Source organism: Podarcis cretensis (genome assembly GCF_951804945.1).
Source record: "Podarcis cretensis genome assembly, chromosome: 12".
Lineage (NCBI taxonomy): Eukaryota > Metazoa > Chordata > Lepidosauria > Squamata > Lacertidae > Podarcis > Podarcis cretensis.
In genome coordinates, this window is record NC_137181.1 from 6311243 (window position 1) to 6333832 (window position 22590).

Below are 22590 nucleotides of genomic sequence, written 5' to 3' on the forward strand. Positions count from 1 at the left end.
ATACGTTTCCCACTTTCCAAACTGCAAAGAGTCTGATGTTTGTTGTTGTTGTTGTTGTTTTGTGGGGAGAAAAGGATTTGTTCTTCTGCCCCAGGCTTGGGGAATCTTTGCCTCTCTAGACATTGTTGAACTACAACTCCCATCAAGCCCAGAAACAGTGGCCAATAGCCAAGGAGGATGGAAGTTTTAGTTCAGCAACATCTGGAGCTGCAAAGGTAGGACGACAGAATGCTTTAACCCCCTACAGTTGTGCAAACCTCAAGTTTTCATCCATTCTGCAAATTACTGACAGTCTGGAGGTGCACATAGAGTCATTTAGCGAACCATGTGTTGCTGAACCCAAAGTGTCCCATTTTGGGCTGGGTCCTATTGGGGTATTCTGGCTAGGCATGTCCAAGATTCAGGTCAGTGCACAGATGGGGGCTTCAAGCATGGGGGTCAAATGCAGACACCCAGGCCAGTCTGGCCTGTGGGGCTCTTCCTCAGCTACACCCCTTCTTCCAAGATCACACCCATCACCTGCCTTGCTTTGCACCCTCCTTGAATGTTTTTGCCTGACTGGAATGTATTTTTCGACTTTGATAATAGTTATTGCTTGCTTGGGTGGGTGGACAGGTGCATAGATGGCTAGAGAAGGCTATGCAGGTGTGTAAAGAAATTAGCCTATAGTACAAAGGGGGGAAATCACATCAAATGCCCCACCCACTTTTGCATCTGGCCCCACCCACCATTGTCATGTGGTCCCTGGGATATTAGCAAGTGACTAATCAGAACCACGGAGAGCTCACTGGGAATCTGGATGTACAAACAGGCTTGATACCAGAATACAGTCATACCTCGGGTTGAAGTCGCTTGAGGTTAAGCCTTTTCGGGTTGCGCTCAGCGGTGACCCGGAAGTAATGGAGCGTGCTACTTCCGGGTTTCGCCGCTCATGCATGCGCAGACGCTCAAAATGACGCCGCTCATGCATGTGCAGAAGTGGCAAATTGCGACCAGCACACACGCAGACGTGGGTTGCGTTCGCTTCAGGATGTGAACAGGGCTCTGGAACGGATCCCGTTCGCATCCAGAGGTACCACTGTAACTTAAAAACCAGGGGCTTAGAGGGTAACCACTGGTCTGCTGTTGACTGAGCACTGAATAAGTGTGGGAAAGAGGTGTGTAAAAGGTAAAGGTAAAGGGACCCCTGACCATTAGGTCCAGTCGTGGCCGACTCTGGGATTGCGGCGCTCATCTCGCTTTATTGGCCGAGGGGGCCGGCGTACAGCTTCCGGGTCATGTGGCCAGCAGGACTAAGCCGCTTCTGGCAAACCAGAGCAGCACACAGAAATGCCGTTTACCTTCCCACCAGAGCGGTACCTATTTATCTACTTGCACTTTGATGTGCTTTCGAACTGCTAGGTGGGCAGGAGCAGGGCCCGAGCAACGGGAGCTCACCCCATCACAGGGATTCGAACTGCCAACCTTCTAATCGGCAAGCCCTAGGCTCTGTGGTTTAACCCACAGCACCGCCCGCATCCCCTAAGAGGTGTGTATGGGTGTTTAAAACTCCACTGCCCCTGAGGGACCTGCCCATGATTTAAAGGGGCAGTACTCTATTATGGCAGCATGTGTGGGCGTAGTCTCAATGGACTCTTGGCATAGTGATGCTAATAGCTCCCCTCCTAGTCCTGACCACTCCTCTGGCATATCACATGCCAGTGTCCACCATTACTTGGGCCCAGTGCCAGCATTCTCTAGGCACTAGAAACTCCCTAGCCCTGGGCTGGCATACCTGAACTGGTGCAGCAAGACTGTTACTGGAAGCCAAGCAGGGTGGATCACCTACTTAACATACAGAAGTTTCAAAGTTCAAACCTCAGCATTTCCAGATAAGGCTGGGAGAGATTCCCTGGAAAGCTGCTGTCAGTTGGTGTAGATAATATTGAACTAGATGAACCAGTGGTCTGTTCCTTTATAAGGAACTATACCCATGATGCACTACCCAGCCAAGGAAAGTATGTGTGTGATCCTAGCAGGTGCAGAACCAACCAGGACCATCACCTACACAGTCAGGATTGACAAGTGTTGGCAGGCAATGGCAATGGTGGCAGCAGGGGCCCTGACAAGGTGGTATTATTCCTGGTGGCCCTGGCAGTTGCCTCAGTAGACCAGGTGCTGACACCAGGTCTGGTTGTATCCCAGCATTGCCGGGATGCTTATGGCCCATGTGCTTGGTCTTCCTGGCCCGCAGGTGGGTCTGGGGAGGTTGGAGAGTCAGGTACCTCCTTCAAAGCAGAGGATAGAGCTCTCACTGCCCCCTGGAATTTTTCATCAGTAGACATTTCTAGTGGGGCACCTACTTCACTGATTACCCCATTTACTTAAATAAGTATCCGTTTCATTTCTGCCCTACTTTTCCTTCAATGAGCTCGAAGCAGCGTATATTCTCACCCCCCTACACACAGGTTTTTCCTCATGATCACCCAGGAAGGTTAGGCTAAGGGAGAGTGATGGGTTCAAGGTCCCATAATGAGATTCTTGGCTGAGTAGAGATTTAAACCTGGATCTTCCCAGTACTAAGAAGATCATCTAACAGTTAGAGAGATCTACCACTGCACCACACTACAATGTTTCAGGACTACAGTCACTGAGTCCTTGGAGCTCTTCTCTGGGGGTTGTGGGGCGGGGGACGTCCTGGTCTATGACACAAATCAGTGGCAAGTTCTGGTCTGCAGCTATGATGAGAAATGACTCCAAACATGCCAACATTTCCCTGAAAAAGCCAACTAATCTTGACTTACCACCCCACTTCGTGAATTGCCCCAGGCTCGTCTAGAAGAGGTGCGCTTTGTAAAGGCAGGATGATAACTCCAGTATGGAATTGCCAGTCCCTTGCAGCTCTTACCCCCAAAGTGTCATCTCTTCCCCCCCCCCCCCCCCACAGCACACTGCATTTCTTTGGGAAATAAATCACTAATCGGCTCATTACTCATTATCTAGTGAAGTGCCTTTCAGAAGGGTGGGTGAAAAATAGGGAAACTGCCTGTCTAAAGGTGTGTCCGGACCAACACATTCCATTTCTCATCATGGTGGCTGATTTAATTTGTCTTCTCCCAGTACCCAAAACAGTTTACAATTTTTTGAAAACGTAATAAGCATTCTCCTCTTTTCAAGCACAGCCGCTTTTCAAGCACAGCAAACCTTCCTCCTTTGGGGCAGGTGAGTATGGCACAGGCCAAATGGGACAGGCCTGGTGGGCCTAATTAGGCTTGTGGCCAGAGGTTACCCACCCCTGCTTTACATGATCATAAATTCTAAGAGGAAGAAGAAGTGAATCAAAACCCTTTTGGGTTGGCTGGTGATTCTTTTCCAACTCATTCCGACCTCTGACTCACCACTTGAACACACAAACCAACAATGAGCTTGGAGTGAGTTCAGGGGGTGACAGCATTTCAACCATTTATATCTCACCTTTCTACATTGAAGTGTTCATAAGGTGTCTTGCAGCAAAACACCAACAACTAAGAAGCTTAAATACAAATTGTAAAAGCAGATCAACAAAATAATGATGTAAACATTCAGCAATTAAAATATTAGTAGAGAAGCCAGATTAAATCAATGCTCAGTGGAATGGGACAACGTGGAAGCCAGCTGCACCTCCCTTGCAAGCTGGTCCGTCAGCTGGGGCCATACCTGATGGGTCTCCCCTCTCTCATGTCCACTCAGTGCCTCAGAGGGTCTCCATTTATTAATGTTATGTAGAAATATTTATAAAGTGTGCAATCAAAAAGTGTACATAAAATAAAATTTATTTTATTTGACAGAATTTGCATCCCACTGAATCATAAAAAAACTCCAAGCAGTTTACATAAAATTTAAATGTCATATAAAACAATTATCAAAACATGGTGAAAGTTCCTAGGACAGTTTATGGCGGTTTGCATATTGTGCAGCCAAGATCTGCCACAAATATGTCACTGAGTACGGATCTGAAACCACCTCTTAGGGCTCATCCATACTTCTGCTTGTCCCACCACTTCTCCCCGTGGAAAAGTAGCCCTTTTCTGCTGAATCAGAGTCCAGCAACATCTGGAGGGCCACATTTTAGGCCATGTATACCAAACTATCTCTCAAGACAAAAAAAATTCCTTCCAGTAGCACCTTAAAGACCAACTAAGTTAGTTCTTGGTATGAGCTTTCGTGTGCATGCACACTTCTTCAGATACACTGAAACAGAAGTTTCCAGACCCTTCTATATAGTGAGAAGGTGGGGAGGGGTATTACTCAGAAGGGTGGTGGGAATGGGTGATTGGCAGATAGCTGTGATGAGCCTGTTGACGACTCTTAACGACTGCAATAGGTCTTACAGGAAAAAGCAAGGGGTGAGAAGGTGAAAAGTGGCCCAGAGAAACCAGTAGGAGAACACTTCAATCTCCCAGGACATTCTATACAAGATCTCAAAGTAGCTGTTTTACTACAAAGGAATTTCAGAAATAGACTGGAAAGAGAAGCTGCTGAATTGCAACTTATCACCAAACTTAAAACCATGGAGAGTCCTGGTCTGAACAAAGACCTTGGATTCTTATCTCATTATACATGACAAAGCCACTTTTCACCTTCTCACCCCTTGCTTTTTCCTGTAAGACCTATTGCAGTCGTTAAGAGTCGTCAACAGGCTCATCACAGCTATCTGCCAATCACCCATTCCCACCACCCTTCTGAGTAATACCCCTCCCCACCTTCTCACTATATAGAAGGGTCTGGAAACTTCTGTTTCAGTGTATCTGAAGAAGTGTGCATGCACACGAAAGCTCATACCAAGAACTAACTTAGTTGGTCTTTAAGGTGCTACTGGAAGGAATTTTTTTTGTTTTGACTATGGCAGACCAACACGGCTACCTATCTGTAACTATCTCTCAAGAGTTGTATCTGGGAAATTACAGATCTGCATAGGCAGGCTGGATGTGAGAGGCAAATGGGCTTGGGGAAGGGCTTTGGTTCTCTGTTAGTCAGTTGATCACTTCTCTTGAGAATGGAAAAGACCACACTGTTCTCCTTCTCTTCTTAGGTCCTTGGCGATTGGCCATCAATATTCCTCCTTGGGAACTCAGCCCATCCTTTGTGGCAGCATCCCTGGCTTGGTGCCCAAGCAACTACGGTTCTGTCGGAACTACGTGGAGATCATGCCCAGCGTAGCCGAAGGGGTGAAAATCGGCATCCAGGAATGCCAGCACCAGTTTCGCGGTAGGAGGTGGAACTGCACCACTGTAAACGACAGCTTGGCTATCTTTGGGCCAGTGTTGGATAAAGGTGAGTACACAATGTTCTAAAATGAATGACATAGATGATCAATTTGAGAAAATGGAATTGGGGGGGGGGTGAGAGTTTAGCTGATGAAATCTCTTGAGAAATAGACAATCTCTGTAGTGTTTTTTCCTGTCTGGGGAGTCAGACTGTGCTTGTGGTTTCAGTTATGCTCCAATGCAGTTGTTGTTGGCTTCCATCTGTCTTGACATACAATGGAGTGCACCTCTGAGGGTAAAGTCAAAGCGCTATGTTAGCAGCACCAAAGTGACCTCCTTGTGTGCAAGCCTGGGCATGTGTATATGGGGCCTCGGCTGCCCAGACAACAGAAGCCTCCTCTCGGCTTCACTGATGTGGTTCAAGGAAAAGCAAAGCAATATGTTTAGCATCAGCTTTGCTGCAGGAGACGCAGGTGGCGCTGTGGGTTAAAGCCTCAGCGCCTAGGGCTTGCCGATCGAAAGGTCGGCGGTTCGAATCCCTGCGGCGGGGTGCGCTCCCGCTGCTCGGTCCCAGCGCCTGCCAACCTAGCAGTTCGAAAGCACCTCCGGGTGCAAGTAGATAAATAGGGACCGCTTACCAGCGGGAAAGAAGGGACGCAGGTGGCGCTGTGGGTTAAAGCCTCAGCGCCTAGGGCTTGCCGATCGAAAGGTCGGCGGTTCAAATCCCTGCGGCGGGGTGCGCTCCCGCTGCTCGGTCCCAGCGCCTGCCAACCTAGCAGTTCGAAAGCACCTCCGGGTGCAAGTAGATAAATAGGGACCGCTTACCAGCGGGAAGGTAAACGGCGTTTCCGTGTGCGGCTCTGGCTCGCCAGAGCAGCGATGTCACGCTGGCCACGTGACCCAGAAGTGTCTCCGGACAGCGCTGGCCCCTGGCCTCTTAAGTGAGATGGGCGCACAACCCCAGAGTCTGTCAAGACTGGCCCGTACGGGCAGGGGTACCTTTACCTTTACCTTTACTTGCTGCAGGAGTTGGTGGAAGGAGACATGCAAGGCACCATCCAATTGTCTTAGGGACTCCACTCCGGATTTGTGTAGGGTTTTCTCCTTAGCCTTTTCTTCTCCCAAAGAAGGCAGCAGAGGTTTAGGATCAAAGCTTTCCTTCTCCTACACAGGCTACTTTCCCAGGTTGATGAGCCCCATCTGCCCCTCACTTCCCTCTACAGCACATGCAGAAACGACCTTCTTGATCGCTGGACCCACTTTTGGTCTCATCCACTCAAGTTGGTAGAGCATGTCTTCACATGCAGGAGATGTTCCTTTTTTTATAATAATATTTATTAAAGTTTCAAAAGAATTACAAAAATGAAAGAAGAAAAAGAAAACAAAAAATACAAAATACAGAAAAAGTAAAAAAAAGCAATTAAAAACATTTCAATCTTTCCATATCTTATCTTTCTTTTACTTATTTCCCTGACCTCCTCACACCTCCCTCTTTTGTATTCTAGTTCAATTGTTGTTTCAGCAAATCCTTACCCTTTTTGCATTTATCTTGATACTTTATCGTAATATATTATAGCTTTACATTTTTACATGTTAACAATCCATTTTTACGTACCCCTTGACCACCTTATTGCTAAAAGCACTTAGCTTCGTTCCAACCTCCTTCTAACATTCCTTAATTTTACAGTGTTTCTGTAAATAGACTTTAAATTTCTTCCAATCTTCTTCTACCGACTCTTCTCCCTGGTCTCGGATTCTGCCAGTCATTTCTGCCAGTTCCATGTACTCCATCACCTTCATCTTCCATTCTTCCCGGGTGGGTAGATCTTGTGTCTTCCAATACTTCGCGATGAGTATTCTTGCTGCTGTTGTTGCATACATAAAGAAAGTTCTGTCCTTCTTTGGCACCAATTGGCCTACATGCAGGAGATGTTCCTAACTTACCAAGGCTTCGAGACCCACCAAGTATCCTCACCTAGTTTAGTCAGGCAGTCAAAACAGTTTCCTGGGGTGCGGCTGCTGTCACAATGCAGTGGTAGAATTTCAAAGACGATGATAAGCAGGCATTGGTACCTGAAGAGATGAGTATTGTGCCCAGGGAGGGTAGCTGGGGAGTGCAGTGGCCAAGGGCAGATGGCCAAGGGCAGAACTCGTTCTAAGATGATAGGGTGGCTATCACCATCTGGTTGCCACCACTGTGTGTACATACAACACTCACAGTGCTGAGTTTGGATGATGTTGTGGAATGTTCCCAAACATTCTCACTGATTAGATGCAAGTTGACAATTAGAGATGTTTGACCACGTGTAGATTTGGTGACAGAAATATAAGATCAGCTTGGATGGGAGGTAAACCTTCCACAGGATGTTGGGTCAAGAATGTCTATGTGTTTTTGATAGGAAGGAAGCACCAAAGCACAAATATTGAGGAAGTCTGGGTGCCAAGTGAATTCAGGTGGAAGTAAACCAAAGGACATGGTGTCCAAAACACAGGTTGGAAGGCTGAATGCTCTATATGGCTTTGAAAATCTCTCCCAAGATATAGAGATGCTGGTTGGGGAATCGGGATTTGTTCTCAAAGGTGCACTCAGTAATAAGGTTTGCTGATGTGTAATGCATGAAATGGGACTTAGACTTCCTTATGTCGGCATTTGTTTGTTGATTTAGTTTATTCATTTATCTACCAGTTAGTGATTTGCATGAAATATGGAATATAAAGTTCCCAATAAAAGAAGTTAGCCTAATTTTCTTCAAAATAAAGTTAGCAGTACACACACACACACACACACAGAGAGAGAGAGAGAGAGAGAGAGAGAGAGAGATTATAAAATGAAATTACATATTAAAATACATGTCTGAGTAGGTTTGATTAAACAAATTATCTTAGCAGATGCTAAAAATGGTCCAGTGAAGGACTCTGCTGAATACCATCAGGCAGGGAGCAGTCAAGTGACCATATTATGGGCTAAGGGAACCCTTCAAGTAAACTGTTTCCAAGCTGTACTAGGCTTTATATACATTGAATTTTGCCCTGTAACAAAACAGCAGCCAGTGAGGATCTCTGAGCTGAGATGCAACATGCTGACAGAGTTTCACTCCTGTCAGCAATAGTGCCACAACATTTTGCATTAACTGCTACTTCCTGGGCTATGTGAAAGGAAACCCCACATAGGGCTGCTTTTTCTGCCATTTTCTGCCAGGAAAGTCCACTCAGAGCAAACGTCCACCGGGTTTTATGCAGATTGATGTTTGCTCCAACTCAGAGAATCACAGAATCATGGAATTGTAGAGTTGGAAGGTATCCCAAGGGTCATCTAGTCCAACCCCCTACAATGCAGAAATCTCAACTAAAGTATCCAGTGGTAAAGAGGGCCAAACAGAGAACCACTCAGACCCATGCCCAGAAAGCACAGCACAAGCGGAAATCCTCTCGAATTAGTGCTTTTTAGGCATGATTCAAGTGAAAGTGTGGACAAGCCCACAGAATGCATTGCAGCATCTCTGCATTCAGTTATAGGTAAAGGTAAAGGGACCCCTGACCAATAGGTCCAGTCGTGTCCGACTCTGGGGTTGTGGCGCTCATCTCACTTTATTGGCTGAGGGAGCTGGCGTACAGCTTCCGGGTCATGTGGCCAGCATGACTAAGCCGCTTCCGGCGAACCAGAGCAGCGCACGGAAACGCCGTTTACCTTCCCACCGGAGCGGTACCTATTTATCCACTTGCATTTTGACATGCTTTCAAACTGCTAGGTTGGCAGGAGCTGGGACCGAGCAACGGGAGCTCACCCTGTCGTGGGGATTCAAACCGCCGGCCTTCTGATCGGCAAGTCCTAGGCTCTGTGGTTTAACCCACAGCACCACCCGCCATTCAGTTATACGTATCCCCAAATTTATTTTTTGAACATGACCTCTGTTGAGATCAAAAGCCAGAGTCCTGCTTTGGAAGGAAGCAACTTTAGCATAAACACAGGCCTGGTTTAACTGGACTGAACTTAAGCCTCTCTGGGTGTAATTATGGAAATAGCAGCCTCATACACTTCCCCAAGGGACTGACACTGCTGTTAAGATTAGCTTACCCTAATGCTAGAGCAAACACCAATTGACCTCCCGTCAGAAGTGCAAGGCGACCCTTAGAATATGTTTAAGAGAGTCCATCTTGATGGTGATTTGTACGGTTGACCTTCTAAGTTCACCCTTGGGGGAGAAAAAGGCTAGGGCTTTCACTAGCAAACAGTATATAGGGAAATTGTAGAAAGGACTCTCCTTTCCTTATTTATGTGTACTGAATGAGGCTATGAAGTTGGTTATAGCAATTCGTTAATAGCAATTCCTAGTTCCCAGTTTTGATTCAGTTGTAGTGGAGGAACTGTGCTAGCCTGGACATCTCTGTACCTGAAAATAAGCCCTAAACTACCCCGAAATTATATATGTCCACCATCGGCTGACTCTGCCCCACAGACTGCATCCCAGAACAAGCCTTAAGAACACAAGAAGCTGCTCTGCGAATTTCCTAGATAAGATCTAGGGAAATAGTTGTAGCTCAGTGGATGCAGCAACCTTGTTCTTGCAACCAATCCATATTGTATACATACTTCATACATATCCAATAAGGAAACTTAGTGGCAGAGCACCCAGTTTGAACATGAAAGGTCTCAGGTCCAATCCCTGGTGTCTGCAGGTAGGGTTGGGAAGGAATCTTCTCTGAAATCCAGAATAGTCCCTGCCAATCCCAAATACTGAGTTAGAGGGACCAACAGTCTTATTTAGTATAAGCCAGCTTCCTCTGATCTAGTATGGGGAAGGGCTGTAGCTCTGAGGCACAGCACTAACTGGGACAGAAAGTCCCAGGTTCTTAGATACCATTGTGTGTCACACAGACCTCAAGGCCGTTTCCATACAAATATAATTATAATTACAAAATCAACAAAATTTCATAAAATACAAAATGCACACCTTACTTTATAACCATTTCGTGACATTTAACAGCAGTAGCAACAGATAAAAATAGTCATCCTCCAGAGATTTTTAAAAACAAATGAGCTTTCACCAACCAGTGAAAGCACATTGATGTTGTGGCTATGCATGCTTTCAAGGGGAGGCGTTCCACAACTGGGGAGCCACTGCAGAGAAGGCCCTACTCCAGGTCCCTTTACAACAAGCAACACCAGTGGGGCCTCCTCTGCTGTCCTCCTATATACAGAGCATCACACTCTGACTCTCAGCTTCTTTGCTTATGAGGGTTTGATTTCATGGTCTGGCTCCAGTGATGAGCAAATCTGCCCATTTTAATATCTTCCATTTTTTTTTCATTTTTCCAATCTAAAATTAAGTCCCCCACCCTTCCACATCAGTTTGCAATTTAAAAAATTACATTTGTGAAAATTCATTAGCATTTTAGTGTCCATTTCTCCTAATTTACATATTTTTGCAAAGTAATTCCCCCTAATATATGTTATTTTTATGAATATATGCATTTTTAAGGCATACTACTATAGTATACGTATTTTTCTACACATTACTAGGCTGAAGAACTGCATTGTAAAATTCAGAGACATGCGAATTTCAAAGGATGGCTGCGTTTTGGCTCGTGTGTTGTTTCCGAAAGTGCATATTTGATAAATTTGCCTTTGAATGCAAGTTGAATCAAATTTCTCCCCCATTCCTACCTGGGTCCTCAACAAACCTAACCCCATCCTGAAAGTCCCACATTTCCTAGGCCCTCTAACACCACAGCTGACCAATAGCCAACCCATATTTTGTGAATTGCACAAGAACTATGTGTAGTTTGATTTTAAATTATATTTGAGATTTGTTGCACCGGAAAGCAGTGATCTGTGGGTTCCAAACAATTTGGGAGTCCTTTGGGAAAAGTACTATCAGGTCTGTACTTGGCTTTGGAATCTTCTTCTCTGGGCCTTGAGGGGCTTTTGCAAAGACATCGGGTCTCTCCAGACATCCTTCCTATTGTGTATGCATGAGGATTTGTGCTAATTCTGATATCGGGGTAGTTACCGTATTTTTCGCCCTATAGGACGCACTTCTTCCCCTCCAAAAATGAAGGGGAAATGTGTGTGCGTCCTATGGGGCGAATGCAGGCTTTCGCTGAAGCCTGGAGAGCGAGAGGCGTCGGTGCGCACCGACACCTCTCGCTCTCCAGGCTCCAGGAAGCTATCCGCAAGCCTTGCGTGCCTGGGGGAACTCCCCCCGGGTGCGTAAGGCTTGTGGGCGGCAGCCTGCAGCGCAGAGCAAGGGGCGCCCTTTGGAGGACGCCCTGTGCTTCGCGCAGGTGTCCGCAAGCCTTGCGCGCCCGGGGGAACTCCCCTCGGCGCGCACAGCTTGCGGGCGGCAGCCGGCAGCGCAGAGCACGGGGCGCCCTTTGGAGGACGCCCCATGCTTCGCGCAGGTGTCCACAGCCTGCTGCCCGGCGGGTGGGGCGCCCTGAAGCAGAGCGCCCCGCACGCCGGACAGACATCCGCAGCGTGGGGAGCCCTGCAGGAGTTCCCCGCAGGGCTCCCCACCCTGCGGATAGCAGCCTGCCGCCCGGCTCACATGGCGCCCTGAAGCAGAGTGCCCCGCACGCTGGACAGACATCCGCAGCGTGGGGAGCTTCCTTTATTTCCCCCCCAAAAAAGTAGGTGCGTCCTATGGGACGGAGCGTCCTATGGGACGAAAAATACAGTATACGCAATCCCACTTTCAATACTATTCATGCCTGCAAGAGTTTCAGGGCAGACATACTGTTTCATTTTCGATCGATATATGTCCTGTAACTTCCTGCTGAAATCCTGTACAAAAATTTAATACCACAAATGTTCCAGTTTGCTTTTTGGCCCATTTTTGTTGTGCTGTGGCACAAAAGGGCCCCTGCACATGGCACTAATGCAATAACATTTAGGGAGCATTCCCAAAAAACCAAGGAAGAGACTGAGGCACTATTGCCTCAGTGACATGTTGCAGGAAGCAACCACCCACCCAAACAAAACAACACACCCGTCAGGAGGGGCCCATCTTCCCACTGGCCTAGGAAGTTCTGTGTAACCTTCACCCTTCAAGGTATGGATCAGAACCTCCAACAAAGTTATGTGGAAAGGGCCCAATCTGTGCCCAATTTCCTGCCATCTCTAGAGATACCCTGCTTCATACTTCCATTTCTGCATGGTACATTTATGATCATTTAGTTATCTCCCGCTTGGACTACTGCAATGCGCTCTACGTGGGGCTACCTTTGAAGGTGACCCGGAAACTACAACTAATCCAGAATGCGGCAGCTAGACTGGTGACCGGGGGCGGCCGCCGAGACCACATAACACCGGACCAGAAAGATCTACATTGGCTCCCAGTACGTTTCCGAGCACAATTCAAAGTGTTGGTGCTGACCTTGAAAGCCCTAAATGGCCTCAGTCCAGCATACCTGAAGGAGCGTCTCCACCCCCATCATCCAGCCAGGACACTGAGGTCCAGCACTGAGGGCCTTCTGGAGGTTCCCTCCCTGCAAGAAGCAAAGCTACAGGGAACCAGGCAGAGGGCCTTCTCGGTGGTGGCGCCCGCCCTGTGGAACGCCCTCCCATCGATGTCAAAGCGATAAATAACTACCTGACATTCAGAAGACATCTTAAGGCAGCCCTGTTCAGGGAAGTTTTTAATCTGTGATATTTTAGTGTATTTTTGGTTTTTATGGAAGCTGCCCAGAGTGGCTGGGGAAACCCAGCCAGATGGGCGGGGTACAAATAATAAATTATTATTATTATTTATTATTATTATTATCACTCTGCATATGGGAACTATAGTCAGAGGCCTCTGCAAAAGCCCAATAAAGTGTTTAAGTTGTAGAGCTGCGGTGTGTGTATCTGAAGGCAGCCCTGTATGGGGAGGTTTTTAAGGCTTAATGTTTTTGTTTTAGATATGCTGCAAGCTGCTCAGAGTGGCTGGGGAAACCCAGCCAGATGGGTGGGATATAAATAAAAAAGTTGTTGTTGTTGTTGTTGTTGTTGTTGTTGTTGTTCACACACACCCTACCTTTTTGCTACAAAAAATAAGATTATCACAGAAGAAATACAAAACGGCATCCAAATATGTCTAATAATATTCATATTATATATGAATATTTATGTACTCAACTATAAATTAAATTATGCTTTAAAGAGCTTTGCATACATTTATTAAGTGTCCTTATTTATTATGTGGTTTTAAGCAGAATGTTAAATTATGTGAGTGAAAGTAATATATAAGGTTAGACACTGCTTTATGATTTTGCGTTCCTATAATTGCACTGTAACCGGACTACATCTTTCAATGAATTTGTTTCATGCACGTTCCCTTTTATAATATGTAAACTTTGTCAACAAAGCTATATCCCATGCACTTTTATACCATTGCAAGGTATCATCTGGTTTATATAATTTCCACTTTCTTGCTATGACTATCCTAGTTGCAGCAATCATAGTCATTGCAAGTTTCAAACCTTTCTTGTTTGCCGGGCTTCCCAGAGATCCCAACAAAGCATACTTGGGTATAGCAGTGCCCTTAAATCAACCCCCTGAATAATGTTGAAATTTGAACCATGAGGGTGGAAAGTGGATGCCCATATAATACTATTCAATTCCACATTAATGATGGTGACAATGGGAATTAGAGTGTAATAGGAATCAGAAATGATGAGAGAGAGCTTATGTATACACTGCTAAAGTTCCCGTTGTTCCTCCCAACTAGATCGGCGAATTCTACACCACACTGGCTCCATAATGGGCTAGATTGGGTGTGACCAGGGCCTAACCAAGGAAAGAGCATATAACCTTAAAAAATTAAGTGCCACGTGCTATTCTGAGGAGATGTTGCAAGAGGAGGACAGCAAGACTGGACTACTAGAATACTGAAGGCTCCCCTAGTATTGTTTTCTGAAAACATCCACCTATGACACAGCGAAGTGGCAAACTTTTGGCCTTAGGGAGATGATTTTACAGAACATCTTTTTTGTGTCATTTTCACAAGAACCTTGCTTACCTGGTTAAGCTGAGAAAGGCGATGACTTGCCCAGAGGAGCCACTTAAGTGCCTTCACACCTGAGCAAGAGGTTGATCCTGAGCTCTGACCCATCCATGCCTTTACCTACCAGTGGCCACCTCACCACACTGGAAAGTGAAATGCCTTCATTCCCCACCCCCGCCACAAACCAGTTGGGCAAAAAGTGGAGGGCAAGGAGGGCGGGGCAGTGTGTATGTCGGGGCAGGTGGGGGGTGTTGCTACTATTTCATAATTGATAAATGTTGTCCCTCGAGGGAGAATCAAGCCCCGCTTCAGCTCTGCTTCACCTACATCGGCGGCAGGGGGAAGGGAGGAAGGTAAAGGAATAAACATCTCAGACGCCTTCTTCAGAGCTCCCTCAGGGGAAAAATATACTTGAGCTACCCAGGAAAGGGCTGGATTTCAGAGCTTAAAGCAAACGCCAACACTCTCACAGAAGCTAAGATTCTTCTCTGGTCCAAGACCAAATTCACACCATACATTTAAAGCACTATACCACTTTAAACAGTCATGGCTGCCCCCAGAAAACTCTGGGTGATATAGTTTGTTAAGAGTGCTGAGAATCATTAGGAGACCCCTGTTTCCCTCAAAGAGCTGCAATTTCCAGAAGAGGGATTGATGGTTAAACTGGCATTTTTGTTGCTCATCTCTGAACCTTTCACAATGCTATAATATCTGTCACGAGGCGTGGGACCCAGAACTGTACATGGTAGTAATCCATATGTGGCCACACCATAGATTTGTATAACAGCATTATAATCTTGGCAATTCTATTTTCAGTCCTAAATATCTCTAGCGTGGAATTTGCCTTTCCCCCACACAGCTGACTGATGTCAAGACAAGGGGGAGTGAAAATGTGCCTCGATTTCCTATGTTAAAATGTGCATTTCCTATACATGTTGAGTAGGGAAGCAACTCTCTCTTCCTGTGGTTCCTCCAGCAACTGTATTCAGAAGCATTGCTGCCTCTGACTGTGGAGGCAGACCACAGCCATCATGGCTTGTTGCTGTCAATAGCCTTCTCCTCCCTGAATTTGTCTAAGCCTCCTTAAGGCATCTAAGCAGGTGGCCACTATTGCATTCTGTAGCTACAAGTTCCATAGCTTAAACTATGTGCTGCATGAAGAGGTACTTTTTCTGATGTCCATTTTTTCTAGTGTTATCCGAGAGGGAACTTTTCTCTATCAATTGTATACATGCCATGCATAATTTTATAAACTTCTATCATGTTGCCTCTCACTTGCCTTTTCTACAAACTAAAAAGTCCCAGCCGCTGATACCCTTCAACCATTCTCTCCATGGCAGCTTCAGGAAGACATTCAGAGCTGCCCTCAGCGACTGCATTACGCTAGCAATCCTGGTCCTCATTAGAGAAAGAGACTCTCATCATTCAATTAAATCCCCTCATCCACCCATTTACAAGATGCCAACTGCTCCAGTGTTTTCAAATGACCACTGATCTCCTAAAACAACTTTTATTGGAAAATTCCTTCACTCAGAAAACTCCAGCCCTTTAAAAGTCCTCACAGCAGATAATTAACCCAGAATAAAAAAGTTCCCCTTCCCCTCAGCCCTCCCCTTTCCACTCAGAGTAAATTACTCACTGAGTATTTAAACGCCCCCTTCTTTTCACCCCCTTCCCAGCCCATTCATTTAAATGTTTCAAAAGGGAAGCCTTCTCCATCAGTTTCCTCTTGTTCCAGCCCCTCCCAGCTTGCCTCCTCTCGCTCCGCTACACACTGGCCAGAGCTCTAAACCTGCCAGACGGACTGAGAAATGGCCAGGAGTCATTGTGGAGAAGCAGCTTTTAATGAACTATTGGAAAGTGGATACAGTGATGGGTGTTGAAGTCACCCGGGTAAAGAAACCAGTTCTCAGTCTTGGGCTATTGTGGTGTAAATGCAACCCAGCCCCTCCTACTGTTTGGCCGGGGTTGAAGAGGAGAGGACAGAAGGGGGTCAACTTATAGGGTCTCTGCTCCAGTTAATCAATGTGATTGGATTAGGGTCACTGCGACCCCTAATAGTGTCAAAGGTCGTGCCCAATGGGATTAGAAGCTTTGTTGAGAGGTAGCCCGTATCCTTTCAGCGCTTGGGGATGAAGCTTGTTGATTAGCGTGTAACACTCCCACCACCTTTGAGGGAAACAGCGTCCCTTTCTGTGGCCTTATGTCTTTGCCCATGTGAGAGGAAAGGAGGAGGGAGGGGAGAAGGGTTGTACGTCCGCCACACTTAGGTGTTCAGGCTGGCCTTCAGAACACATGCATCAGATGCACGCCAAACACATCAGAAAGTCATAACAGGAGATTCAAGGAGTGTGAATATGTTACCCTTTGGCCTACAGAAGTGGTTTTCAAACTGTGTCCTGAGGAATGCTTCAAGGATTCTTGGATGAGACCGGTCATGATGGACAAGCCACCTCAGAGGACCACTCATCCACCACTATCACCTTCTCTGATAATGCACATTGGCAGGGGGATGTTGGCTACATTTGAGAACACACCTCTGTTTATGCAGAAGTGACCTAACGGGCCTGGTCGAAAACAGTGTGCGTACCCCAGAATGCTTTCCCAGGATCTTCTGCAACATACATAGGTAAAGGTAAAGGGACCCCTGACCATTAAGTCCAGTCGTGGCCGACTCTGGTGTTGCAGCGCTCATCTCGCTTTACTGGCCGAGGGAGCTGGCGTACAGCTTCCGGGTCATGTGGCCAGCATGACCAAGCCGCTTCTGGCAAACCAGAGCAGCGCACGGATACGCCGTTTACCTTCCCGCCGGAGCGGTACCTATTTATCTACTTGCACTTTGACGTGCTTTCGAACTGCTAGGTAGGCGGAAGCAGGGACTGAGCAACGGGAGCTCACCCCGTCATGGGGATTCGAACCGCCAACCTTCTGATCAGCAAGTCATAGGCTCTGTGGTTTAACCCACCGCGCCACCCACGTCCCACAACACACATAGAGAGGCACTGTATCAGATATGCAGAGGTTTCCTAAGCAAACAAGTACATGTGGGAAAGGTCTATGTGTGGTTGAAAGTTTGAAAAACACTAGCATACCATTTCATGTTTGTGGACTTCCCACAGGCACCTCCCAGGCACTGGGAGAATGGGATGCTGGACTATGTGGGCTTTTGGTCTAATCCAGCAGGTCTTTTCTTATGTTCCTATGCCGATTGGTTTCATATTGCGGAATCGAATGGTGTTTTTTCTGAGACAGGTTCACATGGTGGAAACTTTCCATAAGGCCTTAAAAATCCCAAAGGCCAGTCAGTCAGTCAATGGCTTTTAGTAAGCTATGAACCCCCTATCCCTCTGTGTACCAGTTGCAAGGGAGCAACAGCTTATTACCATCAAGTTCTGCTTGTGAGCTTCCTAGTGACATCTGGCTGACCACTGTGAGAGATAGGATGCTGGAATAAATGGACTCTTGCCCTGAACCCACAGGACTCTGTGTATGTGTTTGTGTGTTAGTGCATGCACACACACTTATTCTACTATAGGAAAGTATACAAATTTATGAATTAAATATCATTTTTAAAAAAACCCAACCTGGAGCTAAGGGTTGTGGTTGTGGGGAAAGGGTGGAATACAGGCTCCAACCAACCTTTGACTAACTTTATTTAGCTATTTTCAGCTCCTGGTACTTATCTCTATTTAAAAATGGGTCACTTGTAAATGTTTGGAGACTGAAAGGGAGAGAAGGCCCGTGATTAAGTAGAGTAAACCAATAGGTAGGCTGCCAATAGCTCTGTGTGTACACTGATCTCCTCATTGAGGAACCACTAATAAGCTTCAGAACTCCTCAGAAACACAGCACTACAGAAGAGAGACTCAATGGTGCACCTTTAGACCTTTTCCAGCATGCATTCCATTTTTAATAGCTCCTAATTTAATAATTTAATAGGGACGCGGGTGGCGCTTGTGGGTAAAACCTCAGTGCCTAGGACTTGCCGATCGTATGGTCGGCGGTTCGAATCCCTGCGGTGGGGTGAGCTCCCGTCGTTCGGTCCCAGCTCCTGCCCACCTAGCAGTTCGAAAGCACCCTTAAGTGCAAGTAGATAAATAGGTACCTGTCAGAGCTGCCTCCAGGTCCCAGCTCACAGAGGACCAACGCTAGGCTGTAGTTATGTACAAAAGTCTTTATTGAGATTCAGTCTCCATTTCAAAGCCGCAGCGTGCAGCTCTACGTCCCGAGCTTAGACCGGCGAAGTCCTGTCTGAGTCTCCTCCCCCTCCACACCAGTTTAAGACTCTCGCTTTGCTCCACCTCTTCCTAAATTCCTTTCTCCTCTGGGCCCTCCTGCCCGCTAGGGTCTCATCCTTCCTCGACTCCTCTGACGCTGACCCTGACGATTCTTGCCCCTCCTTCCGGCGGGCTTTAGGACCTGGTTCCCTATCCGGGCTACCTTCTGTGCCGCTCGCCTGTACCTTTGAACTTGGCGCGCGCGCCCAGCCTGCAACTTTCCTCTTAACCGTTAACTCGCTCTCCGATGGAGGCGTGGTCCACCCTGACTCATCTTCTCTCGCTGGTGGTGCATATGTGGGCTCTGACACCTGGGACTCCTCCCCCCCACTACGCTCTGGTGGGGAAGCTGGTCCTGATTTGCAACTGGTGCTCTGGGAGTCCCCGCTGGCCCCTTGCTTCTGGGGTGTCCCCCTTGGGTCGCCCCTTGCCCTGCCCATCGGCGCCCCCTTCTGTGAATCTTCCGATTCGCTGGAGAGGCTCATGGAATCTATCGGGCTGCTGTCATATTCTCCTACGCTGCCCTCGGATTGCTCCCCCTCGCTTTCCATCTCCTCTCCTCCCTGCGCTCCCGCTGAGTCCCTGACAGTACCGCTCTGGCGGGAAGGTAAACGGCGTTTCCGTGTGCTGCGCTGGTGCAGGCTCGCCAGCTGCAGCTTCGTCACGCTGGCCACGTGACCCGGAAGTGTCCTCGGACGGCGCCGGCTCCCAGCCTCTAGAGTGAGATGAGCGCACAACCCTAGAGTCGGACACGACTGGCCTTCGGGCAGGGGTACCTTTACCTTTACTTAATTTAATAATAGTCCTGCAGGGATGGACTAAGATTCCATCTAGTCCTGTATTCTGTCTCCAGTGATGGTCAGTCCACAAGAACATGGGAAACTGTCTTATACTGAATCAGACCCTTGGTCTATCTAGCTCTTTTCTCTTCGTCAACTGGGATTGGGTCTCCAGGGCGTCTTCCCTAGCCCTATTTACAGATGATGTGGGTTGAATCTGGGATCACCCTATATGTGCATAGCCCACAAGCAGGCAGCAAGGCCTTTCCCCCTTTTATGTCCCCCCATCAACTGATATTCACAAGCAAGATGCCTCTGAATATTGATGCACCACTGAGCAATGATGGCTAATTACCGCTATGGATTTATCTATGAATTTGATGGCCCATTAGAGAGCCTTCTCCATAATGGCCTCAAAACTGTGGGACTCCTTCTGTATAAAGGTGCATCAGGCACCATATGTTTACAAGCTTTACACAGTCACTGAAAATGTACCTCTTTCTCCTTGACCTTTGACACTTGAACTATTGTTAGTGTTCCTCCTATATACCTACTGCTTTGTTGGGAGGTAGGTATTTTTGGATGGGCTTCTGCTTCTCTTATTTGGTTGACTGTCTTATATTGTTTAGATGTACTCTGCCCTGGGATCCTATGAGTAACTAATGTTCATCATTATCCTCCTTTGAAATAAAATTGTGTGGAAAGGCACATTGTATTGAATAACAGAGTCTTGACTGGTTGTTAACAGGGCCTTGTTAACCATAGGCGCCAGGGGTGTGGGACACCTGGGCGCCGGGCTCTCTGGGGCGCCAGGCCAAGAGCCAGGGCCAGAGAGTTGGAGTCTGGGGACGAGCCCATCCATCGGCTGGAGCAGCGCGATGGGCTCTTCTGCTGAGGGTGGCTCTGCATCGCGAGTTTGGGGATGAGCGAGCCAGCGAGGAGCTCAGGTGGCCGGCCGGCTCCACCCTCCTGCATGCCTGGGATTGACGTAGGGCCGTGGAGAAGCCCGCCCAGCGCACGCTGCTTCCACCATGAGGCACCTGGCTCCACTCTGTTGCCGACGCCTCGGGCCGGTTTGTTGAGCTGGGCTCCTTATGTTTCCTGTTTTCTTTTCCTGAGCAGAGATAAGCGTGGTATCAGTTTCCTCCCTAAAAAAAGGTCAACAACTTTGGGGTTCCCCCCTAAAAACAGGTATGGGCAACCTGGTGGGCACCGGGCAGATCTTTGCCCCCCCCCCCCGGTGTCGCATATGCTTAAGATGGCCCTGCTTGTTAAGTAAGAAGGCAGGCAACTGAGAGCTGGCTGAGGACAGAATGAGGTTGGTGGAGCAAGTGCCCCATTTGTCCAAATGAACCATCCTCCACTGGTCTGCTCATACGCAGTGCACAATGTTCTGAGCTATGCATGAGCCACACCGCTTCATGGTCCTCGGCTCCCAATCACATTGGGGAATGTGTGTGCATATTGTGCGGGTGCAGTGATGCCATGGCAGGATTTCTAGTGCCTAAGCAGCTCGGTTGTAAGTGGCAAAATGGGAGAGGCAGTGAGCAGTGGTGAGTTATTAGAAGATAGAGCTGTGTGTTTCCATATGCTCTTTTCTACACCTACTAAGCTAGCCTGCTCCCCTTGTATTTTTTTTTTAAATGATGTTTATTAAAATTTCAAATAATACACAAAGACAAAACAACAGTACAAACAAACACAAACAAAAACAGGTATAGTTTCAATCCCTTATTTTCGTGTAACTTACCGTACTTCCCCGACCTCCTCATACCTCCCCTTTCTGTATTCCAATTTCTAATTATCTAATCAGCAAATCCTCTCCCTTATTTTCAATTTAATTTTTAACGTTTCTTTTCCTTTTCCTTAATCAATACCGCTGAAAACCCCTTAACTTCTGAAACCCACGTCATTCTAACATTCATTAATTTTGCAATGTTTCCTAAAATAGTCCTTAAATTTCTTCCAATCATCTTCCACCGTTTCTCTTCCCTGGTCCCGGATTCTGCCAGTCATCTCTGCCAGTCCCATATAGTCTATCACCTTCATCTGCCATTCTTCCAAGGTGGGTAAATCTTGTGTCTTCCAATACTTTGCGATGAGTATTCTTGCTGCTGTTGTAGCATACATAAAGAATGTTCTATCCTTCTTTGGTACCACTTGGCCGACCATACCCAAGAGAAAGGCCTCTGGTTTCTTCAGATAGGTATATTTAAATACCTTTTTCATTTCATTATATATCATAGCCTGCTCCCCTTGTAAGATCCACCACCAGTGTGGTAGAAGATGGGGCAAGCACCATCTTGTTCTTCAACACACAGTGCAATATGTCTTGGGCCAGCCCTGAGAGGCGGCCAGCACTGCAGGAAGATTTTCTTAGTAGAAGAAAGCGTGTTTGAGATGTTGAAGGGAAATCTGGAGGACTTGGCAACATCTTGAATATGGTAGACTGAGGGAAGGAAAATTGATGATCATCTGAGGAGTATGTGTCTGAGAGAAATGGGAGATAATGGTGTCTGACAGACAGATAAGAACATGGGAAGAAATGATATTAAGCTGTATGCTAAATGCCTAGGAGATATCACAAAAAGGATATTTTGGGTTAGAACTATTTCAGTAGTTGTAAAAGTCCAGACATAACTGAGAAAGAAAGTGATGATTCTTCTCTTCTCATGCCAACTGGTTAAATTGTGTCAGAAGACACCAGAGTGTTACATGTTTTCCAGAATTTTCTTTTTCAGTTGTCCCGTTAGCATGAATATTTTCCAGAATGTTCTTTTCCCACTGGTCCCATTGACATGGAATGTCATGTTCTCATGAACTGGAAATGAAAGAAGGGTGGGATAAAAAGAGGCGCTCGGGCAATTAATCATCTCTAAATTTGTGTTTAATTGTAAGGGCATGTATAAGGCGAAAAGGCTGAGAAACGGTTGGCAGTGTGATATTTGGTGAATCATTTCACATACTTCAGGTATGGTAATCTGATCTCAAAATGGCTGTGCCTTCCACAGCTTTAGTCAGCCAAATGAGGGCAAGGTACCCTTCACATGCATATTGCCAAAGTTTCTAATAAAGGATCTGTATTTCTTGGGGTTGGGCCTTTCCTGGCAACAGACAAACCAATGAAATAATTGAGAACCCTCCCAAAGGCCTCAGGCCTTCAACCCAAGCCGGTCATTAACTGTCAGGAATTTCCCTTCCCATAAATCATGGCTGGGCCTTAATCATTCGCAAGTCGCTCCAGTTTTGCCCTAGTCAGTTCCCCAGAATCTTTGGAGCTTCCTCAAAAATCAGGATAATAGCTGAGTCAGGCCCCCAATATCCA

The 22590-nt window shown here is 46.9% G+C and overlaps 1 protein-coding gene across 1 annotated transcript in view; it reads left to right on the plus strand.

The window, feature by feature from the left end:
* Positions 1-22590, plus strand: part of WNT3A (Wnt family member 3A) — a 96796-nt gene that overhangs the window by 43552 nt on the left and 30654 nt on the right. The window contains exon 2 of the mRNA XM_079947009.1: positions 5051-5292. Coding sequence (XP_079803135.1) covers positions 5051-5292 — 242 coding nt within the window. The remainder of the gene's footprint in view (positions 1-5050; positions 5293-22590) is intronic.